Source organism: Pogoniulus pusillus, chromosome 34, assembly GCF_015220805.1.
Source record: "Pogoniulus pusillus isolate bPogPus1 chromosome 34, bPogPus1.pri, whole genome shotgun sequence".
NCBI classification, from domain to species: domain Eukaryota; kingdom Metazoa; phylum Chordata; class Aves; order Piciformes; family Lybiidae; genus Pogoniulus; species Pogoniulus pusillus.
In genome coordinates, this window is record NC_087297.1 from 8645400 (window position 1) to 8671917 (window position 26518).

The 26518-nt window shown below is 41.1% G+C and overlaps 1 protein-coding gene and 1 long non-coding RNA gene across 2 annotated transcripts; both read left to right on the forward strand.

Annotated features, from left to right (window-relative positions):
* The first annotated feature begins 470 nt into the window (after window positions 1-470).
* PPDPFL (pancreatic progenitor cell differentiation and proliferation factor like) lies at window positions 471-4086 on the forward strand. Its single transcript, XM_064170659.1, has 5 exons — window positions 471-566; window positions 655-750; window positions 1602-1691; window positions 1779-1878; window positions 2435-4086. Exons 2-5 carry the CDS (start codon window positions 696-698, stop codon window positions 2445-2447), a joined length of 258 nt encoding a protein of 85 aa, XP_064026729.1. The 5' UTR covers window positions 471-566; window positions 655-695; the 3' UTR covers window positions 2448-4086.
* A 158-nt stretch (window positions 4087-4244) lies between these two features.
* On the forward strand, window positions 4245-26167 carry LOC135189881 (uncharacterized). The gene is made up of 2 exons (XR_010308347.1): window positions 4245-5247; window positions 25777-26167. It is a non-coding gene; the product is annotated as an uncharacterized LOC135189881 (long non-coding RNA).
* Window positions 26168-26518: the final 351 nt, after the last annotated feature.

A 26518-nucleotide genomic window follows, 5' to 3' on the forward strand; every position in this document is an offset into this window, starting at 1 on the left:
GGTACAGAATCACAGAGTGGTGGGGAGTAGAAGGGACCTCAGGAGATCATCTGAGTCCAACTCCCCGGCTTAAAGCAGGGTCACCCACTGCAGGTTGCCCAGGATTGAAATGTCCAGGCGTGTTTCCAGTCTCCAAAGGAGATTCCACAGCGTCTCTGGGCAGCCTGTTCCAGTGCTCCATCACCCTCAAAGTAATTTTTCGTGCTTAAACTACCTGCTGTCTGCTTTACCTTCCCTTTCTTTCCCTTCTCCTCGCCAACAGAAGAGCGAACACTTAACGCAGCAGCAATTAGTCCCCTCTCTCTAGGCAAAGCGCTCAGAAGTAACACCAGAGACCGAAGTCACCGCACAAGTGACTTCCAGGAGGGGTTCCCCTGCCGGTCCGGTCCTGGGCGGCTCAGAGCCGGGGGCTGGCTCCGTCCCGTCCCGCCCCATCGCCCCCGGGGCGGGCCGCCCATCGCCGCCGCGGCCCATATAGGGGCGGCCCGGGGCAGCGGCAGCACTGGCAGCGCTAGGGCTGTGCTGCTTCGCTTGCTTCTGACGGCAGCCTTTCGTGGGCCACTCAGGTGAGCCGCCGGGCAAGGTCCGGGGCTTGTAGGCTGCTGCTCCGCTGGGCCCGGCTCCAGTCGGCTCAAGAGCGTCCTTCGCTCGCAGTTTTTTCCCGCAGAGAGGTGGTTAACTCATCGCGCTAAGCCATGGCCTCGGTACCCTCTGCTGGCTGCCTCGTGGCCAAGAACCAGTACTACAGAAGTAAGTCCTCGGGGTGGAGCGGGAGTTGCCTTTTCCCCTAGTCCCCAGCGGGCGGGAGGGCCTCCCCCCGGAGGAGAAAGACTGAGCCCCCCGAGCCCCTGCCGAGGAGGTGTCTGCTTCGTCCCCGCTCCGCGAGGGTCGGCGTGGCTCAGCTGGTGTCTCGGCGAGCTGGATGGGAAAAGGGAGTCTTTGCCTGCCGCTCTTGATACCTGGGGAGTGTTCAGCCTGCCGAGGATCTTCACTTTCCTTGCGCGCCTGCTTCTGGTTATTAATCGTGTGGGGTTTTTTTCTCCCTTCTATTTAGAAGTGTCAGTTATTTTTTTTAAGAATTATAAATGTGTTACCTCGGCATACGTTGGCTTCTAGCCACAACATGAGCTCACATTTTTGTTTCGAGGTACCTGGAAGAGTCACTGGTCTTAGAGTACACCTAATGTATTAGGATCCCTCTGTACAGGACGGGTGCTGTGGTGGGAGTGTAGTATTTAGTTGTAACACAGTAGGAGGTATGGAAATTAGATTTAGACATTCAAGAATAGGCTCATTTGTTTTGGTAGCAGTATGTATATTATTATATGATTTGTCACTGAATTCTCTGAACGTGATGCAAACGGATCTCAGTATTCTTTTAAAGTGAGGTGTAAGTAAACTGATATGAACTTGCATAAAAATAACTGCAGCGAAGTGACGAATTTAACATAGAAGTTATAGTCTGAAGCTAAATAAACTTCTATTTTGGATTGTTTCTTTCAAATAGCAGCAGGTCTGAAAAATAATTGGCATAGAAATAGTGTGCTCCTTTGAAGGCTCTTTGTTTATTTTCATCATCTCTCTGTTTTCTCCATGAACAGCAAGACAGAACTCGGAATCCAGTGCTTCTTCCAGCTCCTCCTGCTGTTCAGATGCTGTGAATACTACAGAGCAGGATAAAGCATTTCATGGTATTGTTGCCTTCTTTCAAATAGTCTTCCAGTTTTGCCTGTTGTTCAGACAGTGTCTAATGGTGTGGGCTTTTTCTTTTCTGACAGGGTTACCTGATATAATTGATAAATATTGGTGGATAAAAAGCTTTTTTCATAGCGAGCCATCTCCACCATCTGTTGGCAGAAAAACACTATCAGCAAGCAGGTAAGTCCTGCTTTCACAGCGGTGGCGATGACTTGCTTGTCGCCTGTTGGTTAAAGTGTTACTGAACAAACCATAATCAGCTCTAACAGCCTGGGGTATGCAGTGCTATTGTGATGACTTGAAAATACTGCGAGTACAGAAGTTTCCCATGTTTTCCCTGTAACACATTAACTCATGCTAGTTCACATTAAGCTGGTGCTAGTGACTATGGGCTGCCCAGGGAGGTGGTGGAGGCACCGTCCCTCGGGGTCTTCAAGAAAAGACTGGATAAGGCACTTAGTGCCATGGTCTAGTTGATTGGATAGGGCAGGGTGATAGGTTGGACTGGATGATCTTGGAGGTCTCTTCCAACCTGATTGATTCTATGATTCTATTGCTGTTGTACATATAGAGTGATACGTATTTCATCCTCTGTACAACTCACACACCTGTTTGTGCACATTTTACTTTGTTACAAATCTGATATGAATGCATTCAAAAGGACTTGGGCAGATACACTTTCCTCAAAGATATTTAATGACAATTCTACTCGTTGTTTTTGTATCTCTTTCTGCAGTGCCAACAGTTGAACAGGACAGCACTCTGGCTTTACTGACCGAGATTCTACATACGGGCTTGTTTTTCCAAGAGGCTTGGGATCTTCCTAATGTCTAGATTCAGCTGCAAGAAGAAAACAAAACCTTTGGGAGAGTGGAAAAGTGTATTTTCAAAACATTTGTCAGTAGCTTAAATGATATTGCTTAATGGACATGTCCATGGCCTACCTTGTTCATCACAGAGTTGCAGTAATTTCAGATCTCTCTAACATCCTGATGACTTGGATAGTTTAAGAGAAATGACAGTACAAGTAAAATACTGTAGCATGCATTGCATTCTGAATGACTTTCCAATAGGTGATAGTTCTAGCCTTAAGTTATCAGCAGTCATGCTGATGTAAGCAGGATTGAGATACTCTGAAGTAGGACTGTTGTGTGGTACATGGTTTCTATTAAGTATTTATGTGTGAGTTACCGGGAGTGATCTTACAAGTATGCTTCTTAATAGCTTTGCTTTTAGAAAGCTCAGTTGCACAAAGAAACAGTAATTAGTTTGGTCCTTTTGTTCGAGCAGGGTGCAGGCATCTCAACCTCAAGTACCCAGCTACAACTTTTGCTGGAATCGACACATGTTGGTATTTGAGGGCAGAAGAAGTGTACAAGAAACCAGTAATTGTACTGGGCACTGACATCTTCCAAGCAGAAGAGCAACCTTAGTCAGAGTTGATACTCCTAGCTCTGTTTTAAATTACTTCTGCCTGCTGTGCTGAAGCTTGAAGAGCTACTTATTCCCAAGCGATGGGTCCTTTCAATGTCCACTATTGTGTGTCAGTTATGTGCTAAATCTGGGAGTGTCCAACTCAATCACTTTAAGGTCATTAACCAAGTCTGCCTTCGTAACGATCCATGCTCTTGAAAGATAGCATAGCACATCTTCATTTGGTCTTCAGCACTGCAGATTGTTTATTCTAATGGGTGAAACTGAAATGTATCAGGGGCCACAGAAAGTAACAAGTATTTGGCTGGATAATATAATTTCTGTGACTTATCTATGCAACTTCTTTATATGCTGTCACTAAACCTACGTGACCTTTGGCCATCACTGGGAGAACTAACAAGAACAAACATTAATGTAGCAAAAATTTCTCATTATAGGTTAATGGTTGTCATGGTTATGTATAAATCCAAACTTTATCAAGTGACTGCTTCAGGAAGGTAACAGTTTTGGAGGAGACAAAAACACTGCATCATTGTGTGTGATAACTGAAAAGAAGACAATTATGGAAACAGTTTCAAGAATCTTGACTTCTCACACAACTTAACAGCCATTGTATAGTTTCATCTTTGTCCTTTCTGTAAGTGTACAGAACTGACTATTTTTTACACTAAGCTTTTTTTTTAATAATAAAGATTTAATCAGTATTTGGTCAGACTTGATTTTTGGCTTCCAATAACAAAATGATGTTCAGTTTTGATTGTGGTGCAGAAGTCTATGGCATGGTCTTCCTTCAGTCACTTAGATGTGAAGTGAAAAGGAATGGTGGGAATGTAATCTAGGAAGAAGATGTTAACTTTTTCTGTAATATGTGGTAAAGTAAGGCAAACTTGCTTTCTGCAAGAAGGTGGTTGTGTTCCTTAAGGTCCTTTGAAGAAGGAAGAAATGCTGGAGCCTCTTATGTAGGTGAGAAATACAGGTTTTTGAAACACTGCACGAGTGGAGTAGCAAGCTTCTATGTTGCTCACTAAGTTTACGCTGGTTCTTGTTACCTAGTCAACGTAGGGTACAAACCATCCCACAAGATCCACAAAAGACCTTTCACCTCCTCAAAAAGTGGAAGAGCAAGAGGATGCTGCATGTTGTTTGTGTTCCTCTGCTCAGGTTGTATGAACCACTTTCTGTAGTGGCATCATGGTGATAGACAAGTGCCTTGGAGAGGTGCGCTTATACAATCCCCATCTTTGACTGTGATCAGCTCAATGATGCAGTAGCAGCACTGCCAGCTGATAGTTATTCGTGGTGGTATTTCAAAGAATTACCCTGCCATGAATCAACTGTATTAAATAACACCTAATGTTGCTATGACAAAACTCCTGAGGATATGGGCAAATGGAGCAGTAAAGTGCTTGCTATCGAAGGGCTGCATTTTATTGCATTGTGGTAATAAGGAAATGTCAATTTTCTTGAATTAAATGTGAATATAAAATAGTTCTGTGGGGGGAAGAAGCCAAAATTAAAATGATTTTAAAAGAAGCTGAGAGAAATACGAAGAGGAAACTATATTGTATAGCTTAAATGCATCCTAGAATAGGAAACCCAGGAAAACAATGTGGTTTTGTTTTTTTTTTTTTTCATACCTGTCTGTGTAAGACAGGTACAAAATGTTTGATCTAAGATAAATTGCAGTAGGAAAATGCTTTTTATCTGTTAGAAGGATCATAAGCAGAGATCTATTTTAATTAAGTTAATCGGTGTATTGCTACCAATCTCAAAAGTATCAGGAACAGGATTTATGACAATATGAGTACTAAAATCCAAATAATGTCATTAAGTTAGGAATGGAGGGATGGAATTGAAAAATACTTTTATTTTCCTAAAATGAGCATAATGGCTCATATTTGATTTTATCTCTTTCCTAGGAGGAAAACCCAAGTCTGCTGGTCCTAGGAGTAGGAGTCAAAAGACAAATCTGTTTGGGTTCAAGAAGAATGAAGCCTTTCTGTTTAAAGAGAGAAATGCATTACCACGAGGTCTTTCTTTCCCAATCTGTTGTGGTTGGGAAGAAATACCATAAAGTTGCATTTCTTTCTTAGGATTTTCTTGCCTGTATATGAGGTAAGCAACACTTCATGTTGGTGATGGGCAGTAGTAAGGATTATCTGTGAAGACTCTGGCTGCTGCTATGAAATGGTATTTTTGGGGAGTATGCTGGCCTTTTTTCCTGCAGAAGCAAGGATGATAAATGAACCCATTTAAGAATGAGGTTTTTCAATACAAAACTGAACAGCGAATCGAACAGCAAATCAAACTCAATTTGAGTTCTTAACAATGAGTAATTATTTTTTGTCTAATATGTGCAGTGACTAAGACTCCCACAAACAATGTGATTTAGCATCCCTGCATAGCTTCTTTGGAAAGGAAATTTCTGTGCTATTACAGCATTCTGAGATTGTAAACTATGTCCAAATCCCTCTCTTTATTTAAATGATCTGAACTAATTATGCATTATTTCTTCTTGAAAGCAGGCCCTCTCTTATTGTCACTTCTCAACTCTTCTGCAAAGCTCCAGCAGGGTTCACTCAGCCATTCCTACCAGGATTAATGTTGTTTGCAAAACATTTCCTGCTTTGTTGCGCTTACAGCTGGTGATTGTGAAAATTTCAACCACGACCATGTTCAGTGCCTTGGCTGACTTTTCAGTGATGGAAGGATTCTGTCAGCTTTCTCTTGTCACACACTCCATCACATGCCATTTGAAGCTGTTCTGGCAGTAGCAGATGTGCAATTTGCTCTACGTAATCACTGGAAGATAGCTCTGTAATAGAAAGAGGCTATCACTAATAGGGGAGGGAGTCTGATCAGTATATTGGAGGAAGGGGAGGAAAAGCAGCTTTTTTTAAAACCTTTTTTTACACCACTTATATCTCTCTCAAACTGTGAAGAGAGAAATCAGTTTCTCAGCCCTATGCCAAAAGAGAAGATTCAATTCTCAGTCACAACACTCAATAGTATGTTCAGAGACATTCTATTGACTCTCTCAAAAAAAGAGCTGTAAAAGTGTAAGAGATGACAGGACATGATCAGGACAGAGATATAAGGTTTTCATTAGATCAGTGCATAACAGGAAGAAAAGGGGGCCTGTACACTCATAAAATTGCTGCCTTTCTTAGCTCTGCCAGCCACTACATCTCACTTTGCCAACTTTGGCTTCAATTAAATTAATTTTCATTTCTGCCTGTAAGGCAGAACCCATAATTTCACCCAAATTGTTTAGTTTAAGTAGCAACATTGAGTGCAAGTTAAAACTGTTCTGTCAGCTTGTGAGGTGCACTGATATGCCTCTACCATAACAACTGATAGGAGTGGCTGGACATCAGTCATCCTAGAGGGGTCATCTGGACAGGCTGAGACCAGATGCAATGGTAGGAAATATTCAGGGTTTGTTTGATTTTTTTTTGTGTGGTTTTTTGTGTTTGTTTTGTTTGGATTTTTTTGTTTTGTTTCTTGTGGGGGTTTCTTCTTGTATTTTTCTTAGTTGTTTTTTCCCTGTTGCTATTTTTGCAACAAGTGGGAAACCATCTTATACTGAAGTACTGATGGAGAGCCCATAAAATGCTCTTGTAAAATTTTCAGTGGTTGATCACTCTCACCTTTAAACATCTTCCTCATTGCTGCTAACTTGAATTTCTCTGTCAACAGCAGTTCAAGGGTTAGGCAGGAATGCATGACTCAACAAGCAAAAACATTTTAGAGTGCTGATTCTATCTCCTCTTCAAGGATTTTGACAGTTATTTCCAAAGAGGTTGTATCATTTTGTCTAATCTCCAGCTCCACTGACTTCAAGAAGTATTTTAGCACAATAGGAGTGGATCAATAGGTAGAAACAGCTGGAGATACACTTTTTGCTTCTGTGAGTCAAAGCTCAAGGCCAGGCTCTTAGGATATGTTTTCCACTGTGCAGTTTAGATGTTTCACATTGGGTGAGAACATAGGCACTATTGGTAAATAAGCCAAATGAGAAAGTAAAAGGCCATGGTGCAGTTCTGGGGTGGCATAAAACGTTGGACATTTTGAAATCTTGGACCCTAAGCCACATGCTTTATCTCAATTCACTTGAAAACATAATTTAATGCATAGATTCCCTCAGATCTCAAATTATAATAGGTTTAAAGAGTTCTAGCCATTATAGCTATTTGCATGAAACACAAATTCACATATATATATATATATATATTAAAAAATCCATTTTAAACTAATTTGCAGTCCTCTCTTTCACATGTACTGTGCGTTTTTTGGTGTATATTTAGTTTTATAGTCACTTTATATATAAAGTAGCTTCTTCATCTGAAAAAAAAACCAAACAAACCAAATCCCACATTAAATTTTCAATAAAGTTGTGGAATCTTCAATAGGTTCTTGCAATGAACCTGATTTAGATATAATCATTCTAAGAACTTGTAAGTTTCATGGCCTCATAATAGTCTTAAGTTGTGCCAGGGGAGGTCTGGGCTGGATGTTAGGGGGAAGTTCTTGCCAGAGAGAGTGATTGGCATTGGAATGGGCTGCCCAGGGAGGTGATGGAGTCACCATCCCTGGAAATTTTCAAGTAAAGACTGGATGAGGCACTTAGTGCCATGGTCTAGTTGATTGGCTAGGGTTGGGTGCTAGGTTGGACTTGGAGGTCTTTTCCAACCTGGTTGATTCTGTGATTCTATAGTGCAGAAGTGAAAAGATGATGCTGGGGGTGAAACATGTAGTGAAATAAGCTCTTTTGAACTGGTATTTTCCCATCATGTTTTAACCAGGTTTATTAATGTTTCTAGCTCCACTCACCATATGTTTAAGTTCAGATGAAATCTTGGATTGAATTCCATGGTAATGGCTAGACAGTTCCTTCATGGCAGTAGCAGACTGAGTGAAGCCTTGAATGTAAAAAGCAAGGTAACTGCACATTGTACATAGTACTGCCTTCACATTCTGTCACAATATAGTACCTGCCTGCAAAATACACAGTCACTTTTGGAGAAAATAAACAAAACATTCCACCAAAACCCCCTTGGTGTTCTCATTCTGTGCTTTCAGAAATGTATTTTTCCAGGTGAAGCATTAGTTGCTTTGTATTTCCTTATCCTTTCATGGCACAGGAATGACAAGCTGCAATGCATTAAGTAAACAGATTGTTGCTTTCACTACTTACTTTCCAGGTTGTCATAATTTTTGTCCTACATTCATCTGTTGCCATTATTGCTTAATGTATTTAGTGGGGGAGTAGTTTCTTCTCTGTTTGTCTGTCACCATACTGTGAATGTACCTGAAGTGTTATCTGGAGGGGACAGCTTTGTGGTAAAAACTCTATTTTTAAACACCTCCAAGTCATTAAAACAGAGCTCCAGTGACTAAAAATGCTCAGCACAGACTTTCTGAGATAAATGTGTGCAGATCTTAAGTCTCTCATGTAAGGACTGATTTCTACTCTGTATTTTTCCAAAACAGCTTGGACATTAATCTTGAAAAACATCAACTGCTAGGCATTATAATATTATATTGCATCTTTATGATTAATTCATTTGGGATGCTAAAGCACCCACAACATTTATTATATGTTTTGAAGGAGGACTTGCTAAGAGTAGGGATGATGATTTATTTGCCAAAACATCCCTCAACTGAGAACAGGCCTTTTTTTGGTACAGTATCAGTCAAATCCTCCATCCAGTTCTGGAGCCCCTCTTACAAGAAGGATGTGGAGTTGCTGGAGTGTGTCCAGAGAAGGGCCACGAGGGTGCTCAGAGGGCTGCAGCAGCTCTGCTGTGAGCACAGACTGAAAGAGTTGGGGCTGTGCAGGCTGGAGAAGAGGAGGCTCCCAGGTGACCTCCAGTATCTGAAGGGGACTACAAAACAGCTGGGAGGGACTTTTTAGGATATCAGGAAGTGACGTGGGGCGGAGAAGGGAATGGAGCAAAGCTGGAGGTGGGGAGATTCAGCCTGGAGGTGAGGAGAAAGTTGTTGAGCATGAGAGTGGTGAGAGCCTGAAATGGATTGCCCAGGATGGAGGCCCCATGCCTGGAGGTGTTTAAGGCCAGGCTGGATGTGAGGCTCTGGCCTGGCCAATCTAGGGTAGGGTGTCCCTGCCCACGGCAGGAGGATTGGAACTGGCTGATCCTTGTGGTCCCCTCCAACCCTAGCTGATTCTATGATTTAACTTGCTCATGCTCACAGCATTTAGTTCAGCCTCCAAACAGAAAAGTAATTTGAGATTTATTTAAACTGGAGAGAAGTCTTCTTCAGTGTCACCTGATGCTGAAGCAAAAAGTGCTTATCAAAATTTTTTTAAAAAAAGTAAATTCATTGATGCTGGATTGGAATTGAAACTCAAGGAGATGATGAAGTAAACAGCTGTGACATTCAGTCACACCTGCCTAAAATCCTGATCCCATGTAGGGATTCCTGGAGTCACAAGGAGTCACAGAGGTTAAGCTTTTGTCAATGTTCATTCACTTTCCATCCTGTCCCCCAGTTGCTCTCTGCACTAATTACAAAGAAGACAAGGACAAAACAGCCTTTTAGCACCTACGCAAGAACGGAATGAGATAGGAAGGGCAGCAGGGGCGAACAGCAGCCTCTTTAATGCTCGAATGAGCCAGCCTACCTCCAGGGCCCATATCTTTCTGACTCTCGTTAAAAAAACAACACAAACAACCACCAAAAAAAATCCAAACCAAAATAGAAGTGTTTTGCCGTGGCCAGGAAATAATCTAGATGATATTAGAAACTCAGAAGGAGCAGTCATTTGGATCATTTATATTGAGCCAACTCTCCAGTAAGGGAAATGAATTGAAAGAAGCCACAGCTGTACTGTAAAGCAGGAGATAGGATGGAAGCACAATTTTTGCCTTGATAAAACCTTGCCTTTTTAGCTGAAAAAATAAGAACTCTGGCATCCATTGACAAGATGTGTTCCTGTGATGGCTAGTGGGAAGGGGTTTTTTAAGACTTCTTTTATGGGCTGGTAGTCTCAGAAATTGCTTCTCTTCTTTGCCTACCCCCACTTTTATGCTCCTTACATTAAAGTGGATTAACTCTTTATGGGGGACTCTGTGATGTGCTGCAGCAAAAGCTCTCTGAGAGATACCCCAGACAGATATTGAATTCAAAGTACTGGGAGTGGGGGCAGGCTGAGAGTGTTGAGGCTGAGCCTGGCAATGAGAATACTCTGGAGAGACCTTATAGAGGCCTTTCAGTACCTGAAGGTGGCCTACAAGAAATCTGGGAATGAACTTTTTACAAGGGCTCATAGTGAAAGGATGAGAGGCAGTGGCTTTGAGCTTGAGGAGGGTAGATCTAGACTGGGTATCAGGAAGAAATTATTTCCAGTGAGGGTGGTGAGACACTGGCACAGGTTGCCCAGGGATGCTGTGGCTGCTCCCTCCCTGGAGATGTTCAAAGCCAGGTTGGATGAGGCCCTCAGCGACCTGGGCTAGTGGGAGGTGTCCCAGTCCATGGCAGGGGGCTGGAACTACATGATCTTTAAGGCCCTTTTCAACCCAAACCATTCTATGAATATATGAATCTATGAATTTCAGAGCAAACATTAAAGAACAACAAAACCCCTGTAATTTTTCTGTGAAAGAACAGAAGGAAAAATGCACCAAAAGTTTTGACTGCCCATAATAATGACTGTTACAGGGAAATACAGTGTGAGGAATAAACCAAATTTAACACCAACCTGCAATGTCAGAGAGCACAACCATTTTGCTAATCTCTGAGGAAAACAACTCTGCTGCAGTAAATGGCATATGGGAGCTTGATTCCCCCTTTCTTTGAATGAACAGCACTATCAGTGATGTTTCTACTTGGACCAGAGCCATTGAATGGGCTGGCTGAGAGAGGGTAAGGGGGATAGATATGCCTAACTATCACTGACTACACTTTATCTGAAAGAGAATCTGCAGGCTCAGCTAGGATTCAGAGCTAACATGAAAATTTCTTGTCACAGAGTTAGAGGAGGTTGTCCATCAAGTCACAGTAAAAAAGCCAGGCTTCTCTTCTTCTTTGTCATCTCCTTCTTTGTCATCTTCTTCTTGTCTTCTTCTTTGTCTTTTTCTTCTCTTTGTCTTCTTTATCCTCTTCTTCATTATCTTTTTTTTTTTCTTTTATCAGAAAGAGAATCTGCAGGTTCATCTGGGGTTCAGAGCTAACATGAAAATTTCTTGTCACAGAGTTAGAGGAAGTTGTCCATCAAGTCACAGTAAAAAAGCCAGGCTTCCCCTCTTCTTTGTTGTCTTCTTTTTCTTCTTCTTTGTCTTCTTCTTTATCATCATATTCTTTTTTTTTTTTTTTTTTCCCAAGTTGGCAGACTTTTACTACAGGAACTGAACACCTCTAATGAAATGAAAATTCTTGGGCAAATGGATGCTGGGAGAGTGATTTTAGGTTCTAGCTCCTGAGAATTTCTCTCTGAAACCTAGCTACCTACATTATTATACTTTTGATGTGCATCTAAAGTAATGCAAATTCATTAACTGAAGTTACTTTTTATTTACAGGATTTACAATAGAAGGACTGACCATGCAGTTTATGGCAGAATGTATATAAGGACATACTTTTAGCAGGATTTCATCTACCTCGATATTCACTTAGCTGATGAAAGGGAAGCACTTTCAGGGTGAACAAATAAGAAATATTTTTATGATATCCTTTCAGTATTGAATAAAACTGTTCAGCTGAAAGCAATTCCCAGTTAATAAACCTCACTTCCATTTCCCTCATGTGGAGGAGTGACCTAGAAAGAGCACTGCTTCTATTTGGCTGTGAAATACTGTACTACAAATAGAGGACGAGGAGCTCATCTCATGTAACTCCTTATTTCCAAGAAATCCAAGTGCCTCTAGTGCTATGTAAGTCATCTAGGACACTGGAGCTGAAATTACTGCACTGAGGCTTGCTTAGCACTGTGCTATAATTAGTTGGCAAGTCAAATTTATTTCAAGTGTATGAAGGAGAAGCAGGTTCATGAATAGATAATAGGGGAGGTGTGCATTGTCTGAACTCATCAGTATAAAAAAAGTGTTCTTAAAGTCCTGTTTATTGAAAGTGTGTGTTTGAAGCTCTTGGGTGACTCCATCTGCATGTGTATTACATGTGCTTTAAATCTGTGTTGAATTATTTTGCCTCAGCTAAAGCAAAGCCCTCATCCCTGATGCTTCCCTTTTATGAGCCTACCACGGTCATGTGGATAAAGGCACATGAGAGAGGAGAGAAAGAGTCCTTTGTACTCCTCAGTGTTTACTGAATAGCATAGTTTTGGGTCATTGCACAGCACAGACACAATTTGAGCAGTAAAAGCATAAGCAAAAGGTCTTTTTTGAGAATGTTCTTTTGTGACTTACCAAGATTTCTTTCAGCCTTGTCTAATTAGCCCTGATGTCTGACACAGCAGGAAATGAAGACACAAAGAGTTCTCAGCTCATGGGGCACTTTCTTGCATTGTACGCTAAAAATCAAAACTTTGCAACGCATACAGTCAGTATTTACAGATGCAGGAGGCCAGAAATCTTGAAGAAGGGTGAGACAGGAGCAGAGAAAGAGGAATATAAGTCTCCTGACTTCAGCTTGCTTCTTCCTTCTGCAATTCGCTGAAAATTCTGAAGTGACCATTCATTGGACCAGGAACAGAGTGGCCAGGAGGACAAGGGAGGATACTCTGCCCCTGTGCTCAACACTGGTCAGGCCACACCTTGAGTCCTGTGACCAGTTCTGGGACCCTCAATTTAAGAGAGATGTGGAGGTACTGGAACATGTCCAGAGAAGGGCAACAAAGCTGGTGAGGGGCCTGGAACACAGCCCTGTGAGGAGAGGCTGAGGGAGCTGGGGGTTGTTTAGCCTGGAGAAGAGGAGGCTCAGGGCAGAGCTCATCACTGTCTACAACTATGTGAAGGGAGTCTGTAGCCAGGTGGGGTTGGGCTCTTCTGCCAGGCAACCAGCAACAGAAGAAGGGGACAGAGTCTGCAGTTGTGCCAGGGGAGGTCTAGGCTGGATGTTAGGAGGAAGTTGTTGGCAGAGAGAGTGATTGTCATTGGAATGGGCTGCCCAGGGAGGTGGTGGAGTCGCTGTACCTGGAGATGTTCCAGAAAGGACTGGATGAGGCACTTAGTGTCATGGTCTGGTTGATTGGCTAGGGCTGGGTGCTAGGTTGGGCTGGATGATCTTGGAGGTCTCTTCCAACTTAGACATTTTAGGCATATAGATACTTCATAATGCTTATCAAACAACATAGTATGTACTTATTGAACTGTAACCCCTTCCCCCTAACTGAGCATTGCTATATTATTGTAAACACCACAGAGCTTAGCAATTTCCATAGAAACTCTTACTAGCACACCCTGACTTTTCTGGCTGTGTAATCTTAATCTATATTAGCATCTCTTTTTCCCCTCCCCCTTTCATATAAAGTGGGTAATGCTGCACATATTTTTTAAAGCAATCTATTTCATTTCTTACCTCCCTCTCTTCAATCTCCTATCAAACCACCAGAGCACCACTAGTGATGCCTTTGCCTAATTAATGGGGCCTGTACTAGGATAAGTTTATAATCAAGGACGCTGTGCAATGGTGCTTGCAGTTCTGCAGAGAAAGTTGTTTCTGAACATACCAGATTCTTAGGAAGCAATTTTCTTTTTCTTAGCATATTGCTTCATTTATTTTGGAGAAAGCCACATTTTCTTCCATGCTTTTGTGTGTGCACATAAAGTGACATTTAGAAATGGTCACGTATTTTATAGTTTAAATTGGCTTTTATTGCTAAAATCTAACAGTACAAAAGTTGTAATGGTAATTTTAATATTCATTATAACACTTATGCAAGCATAAAGATGTGAAACCCTGTAGAATTAGATTTTTTCTTCCTGAACAATAAATCTGATGTACTTTTGCTCTCAGAAATAGGTTTTGATTTTAATTTTGGGTTTATTTTGGCCATATGTAAGGAAGCTCACACCCACAGTATTTCAGCATTCACACAACTAATGCTGACAGCTTTACCAGAACAAGACATGCAGGATCAGACCTTATGATTCACTTCTAAGTTATCATTGTGGTTTTTAGCAATAATAAATGGACTTAGAATCTTTACTGATAGCAACAGACAAAAATGCTTTAATTCATTTTAAGCTAGCCTTTTGTTTTAGTTGAATGACTTTGCTTTTTTCTCTCCTTGACTTACTTACAAGGGAGGTTATTCTTCCCCTGTACTCGGCACTGGTCAGGCCACACCTTGAGTGCTGTGTCCAGTCTAGTTGATTGGACAGGGCTGGGTGGTAGGTTAGACTGGATGATCTTGGAGATCTCTTCCAACCTGGTTAATTCTATGATTCTATGATTTGGGTTCTGTTCCATAACATTGGTTTTAAAGTACTTCCTTTCCCCAGTAAAGTAATAAATTAAGGCACCAAGCACGGGTTTAAAGCATTTGTCATCAGCTCTGTATGCTTGATACTATTCATTGCCTTGAGAAACTTCTGAAACAACACTTAACTAAAACAGAATCATATCATACCTCATATACACACACTAACTGTGCAATGTTCATTAAGCTTTCTGAAAAGCAACGTCTAACTGATGGATAAAGAGAGAGCTTGTGAGGATTAAATACACTAAGATTTGTGAGCTGATTTAACTCAGTGAGGTCATTACTGAGCTTGGAAATGCACTGAATTAAAGAAAATTTAAATACACTGTGAGGTTTATACATGTCTCTGTTCAGATAGCCAATCATATGAACAATGATCTTTATTGAAATCTTCTCTCCAGATGAAGCAATTGCCGTTGTTCTGTTTTTATATGTTACAGTTCCTTCGTAGTTGCATAAATTAGGCATGGAAAGACACCTCAGTGTGTGTGCCAGAGTGGATCGGTGTGAATACTGAGGCCCTTTGATGGGAATAATCAGATGGGATCACAGGATGTTAGGGGTTGGAAGGTAACTGAAGAGATTGTTGAGTCCAACCCCCTGCCAGAGCAGGTCACAGAGGAATGCATTACAGAATCACAGAATCACAGAATGTTAGGGGCTGGAAGGGACCTTGAAAGAACATCTAGTCTAAGCCTCCTGCCAGAGCAGGATCAGCTTTTTCCCCCCCCCTAGAGTTCAGTTTTAGGGCTTTTTTAATCCCACTTCTCCCCCATCTTCCTCCTTTCCTCTCCATCTCTTCTTTCCCCTTTCTTCCTCATTTCCTCTCCATCCTTTTCCTCTCCATCTCCCTTCTTTCAGCACCACATCCCCATTTCCACTCTATTTGCCCATACTGCATTTTCCCCTTGTTTCCCCCCAAACCCAGAGCACCTGGGCCCTGCTAGTCTCCTCCCACCCAGGTGTGTCCACTTTGCCCTGCATGCCCACTCCCCTTTATAATCAGCCCCAGAAAAAGCAGAAGTCCCAAGCTTGCCCAACTGGGCAGAGGGATCCTCCTCCTGGCATCATCGGTGAGTGCCCATGGTGTGCACTGGGTGAATGGTGGAGGGGATCAAAAGGCCGGGGGGCCTAGTGGCCCCCCGGTTTGGTAGGCTAGAGAATTGATGCTCATTCTAACATCACTTGTGGGTGCTGGCTGGGTCTACTTAGGCTGAGCTCCTCTGTTTACTTGCTTCTTCCTGCTCACTTATGATCACAGAATCACAGAACATAGAGGTTGGAAGGTTGATCTGGTGAGGAGTGGCTGAGGGAACTGGGGTTGTTTAGTTCAGAGGAGGCTGAGAGGATACCCCTTTGCCCCCCACAACTCCCTGAAAGGAGGCTGGAGTGAGGTGGGAGTTCATCTCTTTTCCCAGGTATCAGGTGATAGAACAAGAGGAAATGGTCCCCCTCCTTGTATGTAATCAGATTCAATGCATGGAATATTACTTTCACTTATTCATAAAGTATTGAAAAAAAGTAGACTGCACAAAACCTGCTAAAATTAAAGAAACAACTTTTAAATCTTAACTAAATATTGAAAGGAATTCAGCATAAACAATTTATCTCTTTCATAGATGGCTTTAAATTCGACTGTTAGACTAAAACAAAGAAAATGCTGGTTTTCAGTTGGTGTAGGGGACAGGTCTTGAAGGTCACCACAGAAGGAGACTCCACAACCTCTCTGGGAAGCCTGTTCTAACGCTCTGTGACCCTAACAGTAAAGAAGCTCCCCCTTGTGTTGAGATGGAGCCTCCCGTGCTACAGCTCATATCCATTGCAGATAGGGAAAGGAATCTGCACTGGGATGCACATGCACAAGGTGATGAAAAGACAAATGCTCGTTATGCACGTCTCCCTATGGGGGCGTTATTGGAAGTTGCTGCACTGAGATCAATTCTGCAGCAACCTGCAAGGGCCTGCTGGCTGTGGATGATGTATGTGATCCCAAAGCATTGCATTTTGATCTGCCAACAGATCAGAAACTTGCTGTGCTCAGAAAGCTTTCCTATCTCATCTTTCTTTTGGCATCTGTTGCTAAAGAACAATAGCAGACAAATCCCTCACAAGGCTTTGGCTGAATTTAGGTCCTATTAGAAAGCATCTTGCTTTGTTCCAGGATATTATTTACCCTAATTTCAGGTAAAGCTATTGTGAGATAGCCATAAATCACAGCTCTGTGGTTTTAGTCCTGAATACTTGAAACCACACATCTTAAAATAAATACTGGTCATTGATTTGCCGAATCAGAGGTCTGGCAAAAAAAACAATTGTGATATCTGTTCCTTCAGAGAGATTTCTCTTGCACTCTCTCTTTGCAACTGAAAAGCACAATTAAGGTACTATTGGAGGTTAAATAAAAGTAATGTCAATAACATCTCTTCCTATAAATGAGTGAGAAATTGTTTCTGTAGAGTGCTCAGGCACTGTAATGAGCTGCAGGGAAGAAGCACTTAACTCTTTAAATGAGCTTTGGGAGCACTGGAGTATTAGCTATTAGGAACTGAATTTACCTTAAACTGGTCTTCTCCCGTCCCTGTAGGTTTATATCAGGAAAGCTAAAGACTCTAGAGCTTAAGGTGTAAAATGGACTCATTCAACCCTAAACTGGTCTTTACCCATCCCTGTAGATTTTTATCAGGAAAGCTAAAGACTCTAGAGCTTAAGGTGTAAAACGGATTCTTTCAACCCACAGGACACTTATCTTTCTCATAGTCTGCCTGCATCGCTCCACAGGCAGATAGAACTGTTGTGAGACCCAAGAGGACCAGGCCTGAGAGCAGAAAGAGTTGAAAGCCCTCATCTTTCACTTACCCACCAGAGTACAGGCATTGCTATGTAACTCAGCACAATGACTGCTAGACTTTCTCTTTGCAACTGTCAGAGCTGTAGGAAGCAGTAAAGATGTTGCAGCTGAACTATAAGAGTGAGCAGTGGTTAGTCCTTACCCTTTGGAGGAGAGTATATGAGTTATGGATGTTTTCACGTGGTCAGAAATTTCAACTTCTCTTGGGTTTTTGTTATAGGCTCCACAGACCTGCTCTGGATAAATGTCTCTTCTTGAGGGCAACCAGCACCAGAACAAAGGGACGGAGCCTCAAGTTGTGCCAGGGGAGGTTTAGGATGGATGTTAGGAGGAAGTTCAGAGAGAGTGATTGGCATTAGAATGGGCTGCCCAGGATGCTGGTGGAGTCGCTGTCCCTGGAGTTGTTCAAGAAAAGCCTGGATGAGGCACTAAGTGCCATGGTCTGGTTGATTGGCTAGGACTGGGTGCTAGGTTGGACTGGATGATCTTGGAAGTCTCTTCCAATCTGGTTGATTCTATGTTTCTTTGAATAGTTCCTGTATTTTTCTTCTTTTGTACTCAAGCAGATTAAGACACAATCTGGTACCAGACACTTTAACATTCAATCTTGATCTGTAGTGAGACTACAGAATTTTGGTTGACCTCCACAGGAGTTACATACCTTACAGGCAAAACTGTGCTCAGTCTCTGCAGTGTCAAGGAGAGTTTATTCAGAAATTTATTTTGCTGCCAGTAAGTCTTGGGTGGTTTAAAACTGAATGTATAAGAGACACAGACATAGGCATTGGCTTCTGATACATATTTTCAGCTGGGTTGGTGTGAAGTATAAAGTGGTGAGTTAAAGTAGTTTCTTCATTAATATATATTTTCATTGTATAACTTGTTTAAAAGCCTCTAATTTTAACTATCAAATTATTTTCTTTGTATTCCACAACTACCTTTGGCAGCAACAATCTTCTAAAATCCCACTCAACAGAGGGAAGACACTTCATTTTTATCCCTTATGAGAGCTAAAAAGAGAGATACTGTCATAAGAGAAGCAGTTCTCAAAGTAAAATTCTTGCTAAAGGGGAAAAAAAAAAGGCACAGCAAGAATTTCATTGCAAGTCAGCTCTAAACAATCATTTTGTGATAAAACTCCAGGGCCCTAAATTTGGCTTTGTCTATGTTGATCTGGAGTGGTGAAAGGCTACTGTGTTCTTTGAGGTGTTAGAATAAAATAGACAACATTATCAAAGTTTATGATCTAATTTTAAGCAATATCAAATTTTTTTTTCTTGTTATGTTTAAAAGAGAACAACCAATTATAGAGGAATTATATTACATAAGGTACAGGTGCTACTAGAAGTCTCATTAAATTCACACTCAATAAATGAGTGGTTCTGCATGTGTTCATTTTGCATAACATCTATTTGAAGCAGTCACTGAATGGAGTTTTTCTGAGTAATCTAATTTTCAATTTCTTTTGCATGACTATTAAGTACAGATAGAAACGTGGGCACACACACACAGAGACAAATTTAAATGAAACTGTAATTAAATTGAGCCTTACACATGTTTCTGCAGGTGCTAGAACTGTTTGGTACATTGCTGAGAATTAACTTGATTGTATATTCAGTATTAGGAACATCAGCTGAGACTATTCGATCCTCCTCCTGTTGAAAACAAACTGCTGCTTCTGCTGCTGCTGCAGGCGTTGTTTAAATTCATTTGTTGCTACAACCAAATATGTTTTAATATGATAATTTTAATGCTGTATGTGGGCACTCTAAAAGTGTCTTTATTCCTTTATCTTTAAACTTGGGATTTGATTTATATTGGCAGTATTGCTTTCATAAGGAAGTTTTATATTCCAGTGCACTGTAGAAGGCTCTAACACCTAGTTTAAAGACTTGTTAGCTATTAGAGAACCAGAAGCTTTTCTCTGGCAGTATAGCCTGCAACAAAAAAAGATAACTTACTTCTGCAGTATTACTGAGTGAGCCAGATAAATATTTCTCTCCTGAATACACATAATCATAATATGTAGGGATCATTGCCGAGGAACAGTTTTAGTCCCTAGAATCTGAAACTAATACTTTCATTTTTCTTGTTTTACCACAGCAAGAGAATGGGTAGAAACCAATCAACTGCCACAGCTTTATATTTTCTCATCTAAAAGGGTGTTTCAGATTTTCATTTCAGAAAACACAGTGACCACAAAGAGCAATACTTTCAGAATACCAGTAACAAAACAGCTTTGCATTGTATTGTGGTCAAGAACTGAGAGGAAACTGACAGCACAAATACTGTTGTAGTGCATTTGCTCTGTTCAGTTTCATCTCCTGTTGGATACAGTGAGGTCCTGCTCTTTGAAAAGCTGGGCACAGTAAATTTTTCCCCACTTGATTGTGATGTTGGATTTTTATAATGCACCATCTTCTCTCTAGGATTATCCAGGAGGTATGTTCATCCTCTACAATACAGATCAAGCCTCAGTTGTATTTGCTCCTTCTTGATTATGAAACAGCTCAGGCATATATGAAAGCTACAGCCTTAAGAAAACAATGGAAATGGAATGTGATGTATAAGTAGCTCTCTTAAGATGACTGCAGACTTTTTCTCTGCTCCCTGGCATAAAGCTTCTACAGCACTAATGGATTCCCACAGATAATAAGGAAAACTTTCCTTGTTCCAAGTGCAAAGTAATGTTCTTTATGAAGCTTTTAAAAGAATAGTACAAAATGAGGAATCAAGATAAAACCCCCTCTTACATGAAGCAAGATATCACAAGGAACTGCTCTGTACAACTGATTCTTCAAGCCATGGTTAATAACCTGATTATCAGTAGCCAAAATAAATATTCCACAGCTGAATTGCAAGCAAAGATGCAGTGCTGTATCCTTGATCTGGAGAGCATTTTCTTTTGTCTGGAGAATATAGCAAAACAAATGACTTGTGGTTTCCATTTTGGTGCTGAATGTACTTCATTCATTAAGTACTCAGGTATTCAGAAAAAAAATGTCAATGAAAGCTCTTTATATATACACAGATATCACTCCTGGAGGAAATGCTTTGCATCCAGAAGAGCTGAATTAGCATATCTGCAAGGCAGGGAAAAGTGACAGATTGCTTCCTATAAAGCAATCACACACACTGGCAACTCCTTGGTATGCCATAGCAGTATTGATCCAGGAGACACGGCACAATCAATCAGGCTCTCAGAGGGCCGCAAAAGAGTTGCAAATGCTTAAGTTAACTAAGCACATAGCAAAAAGTTTTCTTCGAATTAAGAGTGACTAGTTTCTGCTACAGATACTTACCACCTATTTTTTACCTTAGCTTGGTTGAGCAAAGAATTGTGTGAGCTTAATAACTCTTGCAAAATACTGAGACCATAAACCAGCTCACTAAGCCTGCTGCTCTTTAGCAGTAATGTCAAGTCACATCAGGGTAACAAAGCATGCTAAAACAAGTGTTGTAAACCATTATTTACTACTAAGTTTTCCTCAGAACAAAAAAATGTCTCCTACATCATTTTTATGCTGAAAGTCAAAATGCAAGACTGTGACCAATAGAGATCAGCAGTGTATATGCTACGCATCTACTCTCTTAGAATCATAGAATCAATCAGGTTGGAAGAGACCTCCAAGATCATCCAGTCCAACCTATCACCCAGCCCTATCCAATCAACTAGACCATGGCACCAAGTGCCTCATCCAGTCTTTTCTTGAGGGGATGGTGTCTCTACCACCTCCCTGGGCAGCCCATTCCAATGGGAAATCACTCTCTCTTCTATCACTTTTTGCTCTCTGGGCACCAACTTTATTAATGCTGGGACTTATTTTGCATGAATGATATAAAGAACCCCATAAGATTATGCATCTGAACTGTGATGGGGTACAGAAGATCAAACTTTTGGGTGGCACAGGGTTATGACATAGCATGTCACAGTATCTATTTCTCATTCAACTAGAAAGACTTCAGGTGTTTTCCCTCATCAGTGAGGTTTTGCATGTTTGAAATGCAGACTTGGTGTTCAGAAACAGAGGAATATTGTTTGGTCCACTGTGTAAACTAACTACAGAAAGAAATGTGTAGTGAACCTGGAGATAAAGGGTGTTTAGTGGTGATCAAGCTGTAATTTTATGTTGCATAGTCTATTTATGAAAGATCATATGTGCCTATTGAAAATCAGCCTCCCTCTGTTCCTGCCAACAGCTGACAAAGATTAAGCATAAAGCTTTGTCTGAAGATGTTAAAAAAGTGGCCATTGCCTTTCCCTGAGAAAGCAAAAATGCTCAGGTTCAGCTCTTACTCAGTTATTTTAACCCACTTCAGTTACAGGCACATTTCCTTAAATAACTCTGCTCCTTTTTTCTTACTCTAATATCTCGTATATTCTGTTTTAAAAATACAGGCTTCCCTGCAAATGGCTGTGACTAACATCTTTATTAGAGAACTGATCAACAGCAACTGGGCAGGGGGAATCTGCAAAGAGAAAGAAAAACCCTGCAGATCAAACATGTTTGTACTAAGTCTTATCAGCCTTGCCCTCAGGGCCATTTCACACATTTGCCGTGCCTCTGCAATAGAAGAAACAGCTCTTGGCAATGACCTTTTAGAATCTGTGGCACATCTGAAATGTGCAACAGAGCATGGCATTTCTCACCAGTAACCTTTTTGCCTACTCTCAAATGGTTCCTTTCACTGTTTTATTCCTTCTGGGCACGCCTGGTGCTTCCTCTCTCCGAGACACACAAACATACATTGAGTCTGTAAGAATTACAAACAAGCTCTTGCAAGCTCAGAGGAGATTTTCTAAGGTGGAATTTGTGAGTGAATAGTGGAAATCGTTATTCCCTCTCAGCACCTTTTACACCGCTTTGTATCTCAGGTAGGTTAGGACTTCTTTAGCAGCAGTTGTTCAGGAGGACCCATTCTGGAGAGATGTACACCTCTAGAGCACTGAGCACTCTGTGCTTTATGACATTGCTTAAGAAACAAAGAGAGCCTAACAGCCTGAGTAACTGCAAAATTCTTTGTAATGGAAATGTTTTCTAACTATCTATCATGCCTAAAATGTCTTTGGAGCATGGATTTCTGTTTGGAAAATGACTAGCATGCTGCAGGATGATTACTACAGTCTAAACAAGACACCAGAAACACACTAAAATGAATCTTAGTCTTGTCAGTTATGTAATACAACCAGAAGCTGATCCAATTTCATTTTAAAGAGATGGTCTGAGGAGTAATTAACTGTGCTGCACTGTGATCTACAGCTCTGCACAAACTGATGTACTCACTTCAAGCTTGCAAGGCAAGACTGATGACCAGTGAAACTGATGAGTGTATCACTGACATTTATAAGCCATTTAACTTATCTATTACTTTGTTGGAAGTAGTCATTACTTATTTTATGGAGTCTCTCACTCTCTTCATACTTTATACATGGGAAATAATATTAAATATTCTGGATGAGAGCAAATAAATATTTCAGGTCTGTTAAGATAACACCCATGTTGAAAGATTGTCCTCTTACAGCATCCATGATCCTGCTTACAAGGCTATACTCCCTGACATTTGTACTGGGTAATCCCAGGAGTGCCTTTGGATACACCTCTGTGATCCAGCTGCAAAACCAAATGAAAGATCTGATCTTTCATCTCAATTACCCTGCATCCCCAGAGGCACCATGGGGCACCCTGTCTGGAAGATACTGACTGCACTGCACTGTGCAGTGGTTTTTTCCCTATAGTCTCGTGCCCTGCCGGGTGCTGTGTACCCCTCCATGCAGAAGTCCCTTTAAATTGTGGCACTTTTTTCCCCCTCACATCTGTTTGTGTACTATACCCTAACCATGGGAAGCAAGGATCTGCCTGAATTTGCACATCTTTGTATTAATAAGGAAGGATGAGACAGAGAGGTTAGCATGCCACCTAGTCTGGAAGCAAAATGGAATTACTCTGGCTCTGTTTACCCCAAATAAAGTAGTTATCAACAGCTGGAATAGAATCCTAGAATTATAGAATCCTAAAGGTTGAAAAAGACCTTTAAAACCATCTAGTTCACCGCTAAACCATGTCCCTCAGCACATCTACACATCTTTTAGGTACATTCAGGGGTGGTCACTCAGTGATTTCCCTGGTAGCCTGTTCCAATACTTGACAACACTTTTGGTGATTTTTTTTTTCTTTCTAATGTGCAATCTAAACCTCCACTGGCACAGCCTGGCCATTTCCTCTTGTCCTAGAGTGAACAAATGTGTCCTGTTCATGTAGTGTTGAGCTGGCCTGAGTATTAATTTTCAGGAGGTTGTTTAACCCACTGCTGAATGAGGAAGCTTTTAGCAGACAATCTTGAATTTTAAACTCCCTTTGCCATGGTAGCAATTTGATCTCTGCAATATTTGTTTATGGAAATTTTAGTTGCATAGAAGATTTTTCATTCCCTATTGTCTGACTTGCAATGGCATAAGCAGGACTGAGATCTAATATGAATTCCAGCTCCTGTGTTTAACAGACTCTGGCAGTTAAGAGGCTCACATACCAAAAAAAGCACAGAGGCAGCAAAACCATGCAGACAATGTTGTCACTTTGGCTCGGACCAGCCTCCTGATAACTCATACCAACAGCCTGCTGGCTGGCATTGAAGTTCTAGCTTTGAGGGAATCATCTTGGCTCCAGCTCTTAGTGAACCAGCTAACTCTTCAGGTAGGGAAACCCAGGACTGCTCATGCTCAAGTTGTATCTTTATGACCTTGAATCTGAAACCAGACAGTTACCAGAAAAGAAACAGATGTAGTTTGCAGTAGGAGACAAGGGATCGCTCTTGCAGAGAATGTTTTTTTCCTTTCCTGTGTGAATATACACACCAGTTGGTTTGTGCCCATCTCTAATGCATCATTGATAAGCAGCTGTTATTTTTTCCAAGCATGAGAATGTCAGAGAAGTGCCAGGAGTGTCAGTGCTTGCCAGTGTAGATTTGCCAGCAGATTAGAATTTAATTTTACCTCTGTGTGTTGCTCTTCATCAATGCCCATGAAAGTATCAGATCTAAGGAGGAGGGAGGCAGATCAAGCACACATCGACACCAGTGCTGTGTGATAGCATCTTCATCCTAATAACACAGAAAACTGATAAAAAAAGAGCAGAGTGTTGTGACGAATGATTGACACTTTGAAGAATTTGAAATGTAACACAGGCTTCAAAAACATAAATACACCAGTTGAGTTCTGCAGCATCAAATGGAATATTAAAGCTGAAATTTAACAACTGATACAAACTGCTTTACATGAAACACGCAAACACCTACTCATATTCTCTGACTTTTATCTTGCAGGGGAAATACAATTAATTTAACTTGTCTCTAGAAATTATATATTGATTTTACAAAAAAGCTCTAGATAACTTGGAGGCTGATTTTAATGATACCATGTGCTCATCAGAGCTGAGACACCACAATAACCATTTTCTATTAAGACAATGGAGGGAAAAGCTTCAAACAGTTGAAAAAAAAAGTATGATCCTATATGAGTAAAGAGTTTGTGTTTGAATGAAATACTGAAAAAACTATTAAAATAGAGAAATAATCCAATATAAATTAAAGAGAGACTGCAAATGGATAAAACAGATTGTGTTGAAAAGAAAGACTGCAAATAACATTAATGGTTTCTGGAAATGGACTGAAAATTAACCCTTCACACAACCCAGCATTCTGAGGCATCAGTGCCTGCAGAGGACTGGAAGAATGATGGCTTGAGAGAGAAGTCTGCAGCCTCCTGCCTGAAACCTATTGAAAACTTGGGGTGGCTTAGGAAAGAAGAAGCACCACCAACTAAAGGTGAAATCCCGGCTCCTCAAATCTTTGTAACATAAAAGATCAGGCTGCCCAGAGGGGTTGTGGAGTCTCCCTCTCTGGAGATATTCAAGACCTGCCTGGATGAGTTCCTGTGTGATCTGCTCTAGACAATCCTGCTCTGGCAGGAAGGTTAGACTAGATGATCTTTCAAGTTCCCTTCCAGCCCCTAACGTTCTGTGATTCTGTAAAGGTCCTGAGAGACAACAGTATATGGTCTCACTTTGGCTAAGATCTGGGTACAGGTCAAACAGTCTGACTCTGGTGAGCTGTGCAATGGACAGGAATGGTGGAAACCTCTGGAAAGATACACTGTGATATTGTTTATTTGTAAGGGTGTCTCATAATCTTATAACTACTTCTTATTTAAGCAGTAGTGTGGTGTCATTTACTATCTATGGTAGGTGTCACTTGGATCAATGGTTCCATTCCTGTATTCCTGAGGCACTCTAAAACATGAAGGAATTTAAAGCTCTTTCTGCTTTGAACAGTTAATTGCACCTGGGAGAGGGAAAGAGATAAGAAAGTTGTTTTCTAAAATCCTCTTTTCCAGCAGGTGCCAGAGTGGTTTGAAGCATGTTTCCACCTAGCAAGAACTTCAACAAGCTGCAGATGTGACTACTGGCTTGATAAAAACCACTTGCCTCTCATTTTACCATTAATGTAATCACTACTTTGGACCATTCTCTAACAGATGAAACTCTTGGTGATTTCACAAAATCCAGTATAGAATAAATTGCAGATCAGCCCCCACAATAATGTGAAATTGAATGTGCTCTAACTTCAAAATAAGTTTTTGCTTTCTTGGGTAGCATGAAGCAAATTCTGCATGCACAATACATACCTCCAGGCTCACAAATGCTGTCCCTTTGCAGGTTGGGTTTACCAGGTTGCAACAGGAATGGCTAGAAGGAGAAAATAATGCAGTGCATGAAAAATTAAACTGATGTTTATTCCTGGACTGTGCTGGAGGCATTGTTGCCTGGTTTTGAGGATATTAAAAATCTTACTGGGCTCATGGCTTTTGAAGTGGCTCCTAAGTGGGACCTGTCATGCTGTATTCCCCATTGCTGCTTTCTTAGAGCCTCACTGCCCATGTTCATGATTTTTCTTCTCCATCCAGAGTTTTTGTTTTGCAACTGGAAGTCAATATTGCTGTAGAAACCTGCCTAGCATGCTGCAGATAGAATTGATGGGTGAAACTGGCAATTCTGTAGTTCATTTGTACCTGATATCAAAGCAGGGCATTATGAAGCTGTCTGGAATATAGATATATCTGCTCTGGTCTTGCCTTCTAC

Excerpts from the sequence above, each read along its gene's own strand:
- PPDPFL (XM_064170659.1), top strand. The coding sequence starts at position 696 with ATGGCCTCGGTACCCTCTGCTGGCTGCCTCGTGGCCAAGAACCAGTAC. Across the intron at positions 751-1,601 it reads CAAGAACCAGTACTACAGAA|CAAGACAGAACTCGGAATCC; the intron begins GTAAGTCCTCGG and ends CTCCATGAACAG. Across the intron at positions 1,692-1,778 it reads GCAGGATAAAGCATTTCATG|GGTTACCTGATATAATTGAT; the intron begins GTATTGTTGCCT and ends CTTTTCTGACAG.